This window comes from Anabas testudineus, chromosome 18, assembly GCF_900324465.2.
Source record: "Anabas testudineus chromosome 18, fAnaTes1.2, whole genome shotgun sequence".
In the NCBI taxonomy this organism is placed as follows: Eukaryota; Metazoa; Chordata; class Actinopteri; order Anabantiformes; family Anabantidae; genus Anabas; species Anabas testudineus.
Window position 1 is genome coordinate 21247286 of NC_046627.1, and position 9363 is coordinate 21256648.

The window sequence follows — 9363 nt, forward strand, 5'->3', positions numbered from 1 at the left end:
GAACATCCATCTGCAGGATGGAGGTTCTACTGGTATAAGACTGTTCCCAAACTGTCAGACAGACTCTACAGATATGAGCTGCTACCTGGTAGTGACAGTGGCACTGAAGAGGATTCTTACATGGTTCATGGACAGACACACACAGCAGGATATGTGTGTAGAGCTGGAAGAGGAGAACCAGTGTTTTACACTGAACACAGCAAACCAGCGTTTGTCTGGTCTGGAGGTCAGTTTGTTCCTTTGTTCCTTTCTTTTCATCTTTATCTTCCAGTTATTTGTCTGTGACCAACATGTAAAATCTATGTCAGCAAAGTCATGAACTTTGTAAAGCTGAAGAAATCTCCATGTGTCCTGTTGACTTATGATATTAATAAAAATGAGAAATCTTTTGAAGTTCTTGTTTAGCTCTGTATAAGTCACAACATGTGTGTGTACAACACGTTTTGTGTTTCAGATTTTCCTCCATCAGCGTCTCTCACTGTGAGTCCTGACAGAGTTCAACACTTCACCTCTGACTCTGTGTCTCTGAGCTGTGAAGGAAACTCTACTGAGTGGAGAGTGAGGAGGTTTCCTGAGGACAGTTACCTGTCCCTCTGTTCTGACTGGGGGACGATGACTGGATCAACATGTAACATTAGTGGACTGAACAGTTCTGCAGTGTACTGGTGTGAGTCTGGATCAGGACAGTTCACTAATTCAGTCAACATCACTGGACACAGTATGTTGGATTCTTTTCATTTCATTACTGTATTTACAGCATCTTCTAAATGCAGTTATATCATTTAATTCTTAGAACTGAGTTGTACACAGTGAACTTTTTCAGAGTTTAGTTCATGACTCTGCTACATGGTACAGTAGATTAAATAACATGACATCAACAGACAAAAATATCACAACTTATAATCTTGGTAGTTTGTCTTTACAGTTCTCTTTGTTGTTGTTTTCTACTTTATAGTGTACTGTTCAAACAGCAGCTTCCTCTGGTGACCACATTTGGTGACACATCTGATCAGGGCTCAAATGAAAAATGACACAGTATATTGATGTGTCCATATGTCCTGTTCTCTCTAGAGCTGCTGTAACAAGCTGTCGTTTGGCTTCATCCCAGTTGCAGCTTTGCTCTTATTCTGTTTCCAAAGAGAGGACAGTTCCATACTGTCTCTTATCAATGGTGAAGATCAGGATTAGTCTGAAGATTTAGTGTCAATCATCACAATTCAAATCAAGTGTTGGATCATTTATTCCTAGAAATTGTAGAAAAGCTGTTTATGTGTCAAAAAGTAACTTATAGTTTGTAAGTATTAGATTAAAAATCGGTAAATAAATTTAGCATCACTCTACGTCAGCTCCTTCTGCAGATGATCTCTGACTGAAACTTGTATGTTTGACTGTTTTCTAGATGCAGATATGATCCTGATGAGTCCTGTTCATCCTGTGACTGAGGGACAGTCTGTTTCTCTTGGCTGCAGATTGAAGACAGGACGAAAACTTTCCAACAACGTGTTTTTCTATCAAAATGACAAACTTGTCCAAAATGATACCAGAGTGGAGCTGATTATCTCTGCAGTGTCAAAGTCACATGAAGGTTTCTACAAATGTCAACACTCAGGAAAAGAGTCACCACAGAGTTGGATGACAGTGAAGAGTGAGTAAGATTCAAATGATTTATGCATTTTCTTATGTGTAAAATAGATCATTTGAAGTTTCTGACTACAGCATAATATTTATTCTTATAGTCTCTGCAGGACATGAAATATTTCCGTGGTCTCTGATCGTTGGACTGGTTTGTGGAGTCGTTTCTCTCGTTCTTCTCGTTCTTCTGCTCCTGTTGTGTCGCTTCAGACGGTCCAAGCGTGAGATATTTGTCTTTCTGATATGAGCTGTTTATTTGCTACTTTCTCTTGTATTATTCAGATACATAGATGTGTTTTAAAGTCGTAGCATGAAACAGCAGCAGGATTCTTTGTGTTTGAAAACTATGTAACAACAAATGTCTTTTTCACAGATTCCTGCTTTATCAGGTCAGTAAACTGTTTCCTCTCTTCTTATATTTAACAGCAGCACTTTCCACCTCTGGATTAAACATATGTATTTATTTGTGTTAAGGTCGATTCAGTCAGAGAGCAGCAGCCCCCCCACCACAAATCACAGGGTCAACGAGAGTGAAAACCAACATAATGACCAGTCCTCTCCTCTCCATGGTCAGTATTTGAACTGATGATGATGATGATGATGATGATTTAGGTTTCTCTGCTTTGTCTTTTTATTATTTGGATTCTTATTGCTGTTGTTGACTTTGCATTAACTCTTCCTTACAATCAGTTCCTGACGTGATTTAATCACAACAAGAAATCCACATGTAAAACTGAATTTTACATTGATTCAACCTGAACTGAACCTAAACTACCACATGGAAATAACCAAAAAATATTATTGTTCCACTGTTTTCTCATAGAACACGACTGTAGATGAGAAAAATATGAATATATCTTATTTGAAATATAATTTTTGATTGTATATAAATGTATTTATTAATTTTTCCCTGTAGGTGAGGCTTGTATCTATGAATCAATGAACAATTCTGAAAACACTGGAAATGGTACAGTAACAATAGATTCATACTGTATGTTTAGTTAGAAATGTCTGTAATGATTTTATACTAAAACAATTTGTATATTTCAGATATATCCGATGATGTCACATATTCTTTGATTGAATTTAAAACCTTTGGAAAGAAGAAGGGTGAGGACTCCAATTATTAAACAAGAGATCTAATTTAAAGATTTTACAGCCTTCTGTGTCTTAAATGATCGTTATTTTTCTTTTACGATTTCATCTGATTATTTCAACAGGGAAGCAGCATAATGCAGAGGAGAGCTCAGTTTACTCTGCTGTGAAAATAAAAACCACAGGTACAGTCTCAGAAATCAAAGCTTGTACAATATGTCACATGGTTAAATATAATTATGGGTCAATATGCAGTTTAGTAAAGTCACCGTGGATCATTACATGAATCAGTTTTATGTTATATGTCTGCTGAACAAACCAATGTTAACATGCTGTTTCTGTTTCAGATGACAGTCTGCTGTATGCCAACATTGACATACACAAGAAAGGGAAAGCCAATAAAAACCAAGGTTGGTACAGTCTGTATTTATCTGTAGCAGCTGTCCAACCACCATCTTGGACACAGTGAAAGTATTACAGTACTAATAACAAACAAACATTGTTCGTAATTGGTACTGTAATGGTTTTCTTTATATTTCGTATTACAGTTATTCCCAAATGTTTAAACCCATTTCCAGAAATTCATTACACTATGATTGAGTTTTTTTTTTTTTTACATAGAAACATACAGTGGCTATAAAAAGTATTCACCCCCTTGAATGTTTCATCCTGTTATTGACATTATAAATCAATCATGGTCAATAAAAGTTGGCGACTTTGACAAAATATCTCATTAACGTCAAAGTAAAAACTAGTTTCTACAAAGTAATGTACCATATTTTCCGCACTATAAGGCGCACCTAAGAGCCTTCAATTTTCTCAAAAGCCGGCAGTGCGCCTTATATATGGATCAATATTGAGCCGCAACTACGGTCAGCAGCCACCGACTCCATTTTCCCTCGTACAAGAAGTAGCGCGCGGTGCATGTTGGGATATATGACTGTGCAAAACGTGCCGTTTCATTTCCATTTGTGTGTTTGTGCAAAGACCCCAAAATAGCTCCTATTAAGAGACACGCTTAATAGTTTAAACTCAAGGCGATCAGTCAACAGTAGAACACGGGAACAGACCAGCAGCGAGAGAATTTAACATTAATGAATCAATGGTGCGGTTTCTTGTCTTTACTGGAGTTGTGAACTGAGAAGTACATTGCTCTTAACTACATTCTATCCCATCTTTTCTTTATGTAACTGAAAGAAACAGAAAGAAACTAAATTAACAAATAATACACATCGTTATGTTACACTCCCTAGCTTGACTTGAATGAAGCTAATTACAATAACACGCACGCGTAATTTATCACATGTAACAGGTAACAACTAACACACTTCTAATGACAATAAACATGTTAATACTGTTACGAACAGACTTACGGGACGAACGAGTAAGAACAAAAATATATATTTATTAACAACAAAGGGCAGGGGACACAAGGAACTAACAAACACCAACAAAGTATCAACTAAAAGAGACCCGAACACACGGTGGACAAATACCAACATAAAGTAGCAACTAAAAACCTACGCACTAACGCGGACAAAAACCAACTGATAAACTAAACGTACAAAGTAACAAACAAAAATCACTGCACAAGGCAGGAGAACATAAACAGATGGACAAACCAACAGTAAAAAGTATCAACTCAAAAAACACAGCGTGAACACAGACCAAACAATTCAAACTGACTAACAAAAACAGACTGGGACCTCACGGACAAACGAACAAACTGACCAGATTTAGGAGGAGTAGTGTGCAGCATGAAAGACACTAACTAACTAACTAACTAACTAACTAACCACAGAGAATGGGATGAACAGCATGTATGATGTCAACAAACCAGCACCGGACTGAGGACTGAGGGGTGCTTATAAACCAGAGGGATGACCAGGTGAAATGAGTCAGTAATTAGTCCAGAGTGTGGAGAGTGGGGGAAGAGGAAGTCCATATATGGGTGTGTGGCAGAAGAGTGAGACATAACAAAACAACCAAACCAAAAGACAGGGCAGAGGGAGGAAGTGTAACAAATACTTACAAACACAAATGCTTTCCAAGGCACAAACGTATAAATCACACTCAGCATAAACATGAACCAGTTCGTTTTACTGTGGAAACTAAACTAGCTTAATTTACCGACGGAGAAAATACGTCAAAGCTGTTCTATTGAACAGAGAGTGGAAAGAGCGCTCACTCTGCAACTAATTATCTTAACAAAGATCAACTAAAATACACAACTCTCACTTTGATAAATACTATAATACTTCTTAGCTGCCTTTGTCACAACTTATTATTCATTTATCACTTGAACTGAAAGGCATGACACGGCCAGAGCACATCATCAACATGGACCAAGATAAACTGTGTCACTGACTTTACCTCGGGGAAAATAATAAAACAGCTGTTTATTCATTTGGGAGTGAACGGTGTAAATGACCACAAATGTAATGTCACTCACTCGTCGTGGGTCTATTGAAGCAGACTCACCCCAGACCATGTGTGCCGAGCACTGAGATTTACGGCAGACTCACTGCCTTCATGTTTCGTCAAGTTTAATGTAAGTTTATGATGTTGTTTTATTTAACGCTATTTGGTAATGTGTAAACACTTTACAAATCGTAGTTGAGCTTCTCTTACCTCGCTTACATGCATGTGTTATTTTTAGCTCAGATGCCGTGTGTGCGTCAGTCAAGCTAGCGATGCTAAGATCAAAGACTTCAACACATTTTCTAATTATTGCCTCCTTGGTAAGCGGAGCGAGGTCATTTTGACTTATTGCATCAGTGAACAAAAGTTTTAGTTAACCAGAAATGTTTACATTGGTTGTAATATTTGTTCTTTGGGAAACTAAATATTTTCACGTGCTAATGCAGCAGTGCACATTAGTCATTTTTTGCTTTATTCAGAATTTACGTTCTGTATTTATGTGTAGACATGTGTGTTACTGTGATATATGTGAGCTTATTTGCACTTTGTTAAATGTGACTGACCACTAAGCAGCAACTTTGTTCATTTTTAGTTTTCACGGTGCTTGAAGGATGCTCAAGTGTTGCTGGTCAAACTTCTGTGGATGACACCAGCAAATAAACTCACTGCACCCGTTAGAGACTCTCCTGTGAATTCTTTTTGATACCAAGGGCAGCTACAAACGGAGTTGTCAGAACGCTGGTTTCTAATCTATTAATAAAGGTTGACCTACCTATCTGACTGTTTTGTTGACATTCCCTTTAGCGCAGCTCCATCTAATGTTGCATAACGTAACCCCATCCTCTACTGTAACGTCTATTCTATGAGCCTTATAATGCGTGCGCCTTATATATGAAAAAAGTTTTAAAATAGGCCATTCATTGAAGGTGTGCCTTATAGTGCGGAAAATACGGTACATTAAATACAAATATATAAGGTGAAATCAGTGTTTGCAATAATATTCACCCCCTTCAGATCAGTATTAAGTAGATGCACTTTTGGCTGCAATCACAGCATGGACTCTGTGTGGATAGGCCTCAGTTAGGCTTGTACATCTGGACACTGGTATGTTTTGTTATTTTCTTTGCATAACTGCTCTGTCAGGTTTTGTGGGGATCTGGTGTGAACAGCCCTATTCAAGTCCATCCACAAATTCTCTATTGGATTGAGGTCTGGGCTTTGACTCCAGAACATTCACCTTGTTGTCGGTAAACCTGTGATGATTCAGGTCAGGCTTTTGTAGCATAATAGTTGCCAGGAATACTGATTAACCAGTGACTGGACCTCCCAGGCAGTGTCTTTATACTGCAATCACTCGAGACGCATTCACTGCACTCAGGTGATCCCCATTTTATTAACTGTGGGAATACTAGCACCAAATATCTGGACTTCTGTTGGATTAGGTCAGTCATTTTAAAGGGGGTGAATATTAATGCAAACACTGATTTCACCTTACATAGTTTTAATTAATTGACATTCCTTTTCAGAAACCTTTTCTCTTTGACGTTATGAGGTATTTTTCTGAATTTTTGTTTGTCAAAATCGCCAACTTTTATTGACCATGACTGATTTATAATGTCAAAAAAATGATATAATACCCAATGGGGTGAAAACTGCAAGGTTAGGGATTACTGCGGAAAAGTATAGATAACAGGAGACAGAGAGAAGGAAGTACAACTGAAAAAACTCTGATGTGGAAAGAGTGTGAGTGAGGAAAATGTCAGGCTGCATCCCCCTGCATCATTGCTCTGCCTGGATGTCATTACATGCATCCTCTTTTATACTCAGACACATGATTCAAGTGTTCTTCAACTGAGTTTGCACATGTACAACATGACTGAGAGCAACTGGTCTTCAACGTGTTTCTTTGAGAACACAGTTTCTCAATAATGACACTTGTGTTCACAGGTTTGCAAAACTATTATTTAGATATTTGAGTGAAATCACTGGAACTGTGCTGAGCACTGCTTAGTTTAGTGGGTTGGAGTAATGTTGTTGGCACATGAGCAGTATTTTTGTATAAAAAAAAAAACGTGTGTTTGAAAAAACAAAGAGAAATGTTTGATAGTATTTTATAAAAACCACTGTGACCATCTCTGCTATAAAACATGAGACGCCCTATGATTTTTACAACAATGTGTAAAACATTATTGATCACTTCATCATAAATGAGCACACAATATTTTAACCTACATTATTTATTTTAACACAAGCCATGATTTATATGTGTATTCCTATTTAGTATTTATGCTTTGCTTTATTATTTTTCACGATTTTGTAGTTAACATTTAATTTATTGAAAAACATATTTGTAGAAATGTTTAATTGCAGGATGTTCTAAAAAGCAGCAGTGCAGCTTTAGTGTAAAAATATTTTTCAGTGTTGGTGAAGAAGAAAACTTTAGGACACAAATACAAAGACAAAAGTTAAGTTTAATGACATCAAATAGATGTCAGTGTATTTCTTTATATTCATTATACATCTGATGCAACAGTTTTCTTTTTATTTCCATTCAGGAATCCATCTGTTCGTCCATCATCTGTATGTTATATATCTGTTAAACAAACCTATGCCCACATGTTTCTGTTACAGATGACAGTATGGTGTATGCCCAGATCGACAGACACAAGAAAGAGAAAGCCAAGAAAAACAAAGGTAAAGTCTGCACACTGCATGAAATCCACATTTGCAAATGTTTAAGTCTCTGCCAACAGCACCAATTCATAGCAGTTAACAAATGGGCTGGGGGTTAGGGGGGGCTTTGACCCCTTCATCCTGAGCTGTGACAAGACATAATGGAAAAAAAAATACACTGCCTGCCCAAAAGAAAAGTCACACACTCACATTTTATTGGACCACCTATAGCTTTGATTACGGCACGCATTCTCAGTGGCATTGTTTTATAAGCTTCTGCTATGTCACAAAATTTATTCCCGTCCAGAGTTGCATTATTTTTTTGCACATCCCAAAGGTTCTCAATAGGGTTAAGGTCTAGACTCTGTGGTGACAATCCATGTGTGAAAATAATGTGTCACACTCCCTGAACCACAATTCACAATTTGAGCCAGATGAATCCTGGCATTGTCATCTCAGAATATACCTGGTCAATAGTAATAATAACCTGGTCATTCAGTATATTGAGGTGGTCAGCTGACCTCATTCTTTGGTTACATAACGTTGTTGAACCTAGACCTGACCAACTGCAGCAGCCCCAGATCATAGCACTACCCCACCAGGCTTGTATGGTAGGAAGTAGGCATGATGGGTGTCTCACTTCACGCCTATTTTCTTATGCTGATGCTCCCATCACTCTGGAACAGGGTAAATCTGAACTCATCAGACCAAATGACCTTTCTTCCACTGGACAGTTCTTAACCCAGTTCTAGTAGTTTAATTCTCCTTAGATGTTTTCTTTGCTTAATTTATGCCAGTAATTTGACCCTTCTGAAACAGATTAACATCTTTTCCACGACCACGGGATGTATCTTCTGACATGGTTGTTTAAAAACTGAGAACTGAGAAGCTACTCACTACATCAGTTTGGGTTAAATAACTTGTTCCCAGCTGAAAAATAATCATCGATGCAGGAATTATCTCATGGGAGACTCTTACCTATTTGCTCACATAGGTCTTCCTGACTATAACCATAAATTATTAGCATTTACCTGTAGTAGTTGTCCAACAGATATCGTGGACACTGTGTATCAAGCGCAAATGTCTTTTTGTATTACTGTAAGTTTATTTTGTAGAACTATAATGGAGATATTAATGTGACTACCTCAGTTCAGTATGTTATCATAGTAAATTATGATTTTACAAACAAATATTTCAATCAAATGACTTCTGTTCACAGGAAAATCTTCTGCTGCAGCGACAGATGAACCTGTTTATTCCCAAGTCAAACCTGGAAAGTCTTTTGTTAATAATGCTGCCATGTAGCTTGTGGTGATGATTTATTTGACAAATAATTGAATAAGTTACAACTCATAATAATGTCAGAAAGCATGGTTCCATCTCTGATAACTCCATGTTGTTTCTGTGTTTTTTATCAGGCCTGTAAGGAAAACAAACCAAAGACAAATGATTGACAGTATTTAATAAAACCACTGTGAGCATCTCTGCTAGAAAACATGACAACATGCTCAGTAGTTTGTCCTGTAATGTGTTAATAGATGA

General features: G+C 37.4%; 1 protein-coding gene across 1 annotated transcript; it reads left to right on the top strand.

Annotated features, from left to right (window-relative positions):
* Nucleotides 1-549: 549 nt before the first annotated feature.
* LOC117153015 lies at nucleotides 550-9126 on the top strand. Its single transcript, XM_033326553.1, has 11 exons — nucleotides 550-718; nucleotides 1400-1645; nucleotides 1737-1853; nucleotides 2006-2021; nucleotides 2107-2201; nucleotides 2549-2599; nucleotides 2683-2742; nucleotides 2853-2912; nucleotides 3075-3137; nucleotides 7780-7842; nucleotides 9041-9126. The coding sequence occupies exons 1-11, from the start codon at nucleotides 613-615 to the stop codon at nucleotides 9124-9126; spliced, it is 963 nt and encodes a 320-aa protein (XP_033182444.1). The 5' UTR covers nucleotides 550-612.
* The last annotated feature ends 237 nt before the right edge of the window (nucleotides 9127-9363 follow it).

What these genes read in the sequence shown, in the direction of transcription:
- LOC117153015 (XM_033326553.1), top strand. Translation starts at nt 613, where the DNA reads ATGACTGGATCAACATGTAACATTAGTGGACTGAACAGTTCTGCAGTG. An exon ending in GAGTTGGATGACAGTGAAGA is followed by an intron (nt 1,646 to 1,736) that starts GTGAGTAAGATT and finishes TTATTCTTATAG; the next exon opens with TCTCTGCAGGACATGAAATA. An exon ending in TTCTGAAAACACTGGAAATG is followed by an intron (nt 2,600 to 2,682) that starts GTACAGTAACAA and finishes TGTATATTTCAG; the next exon opens with ATATATCCGATGATGTCACA.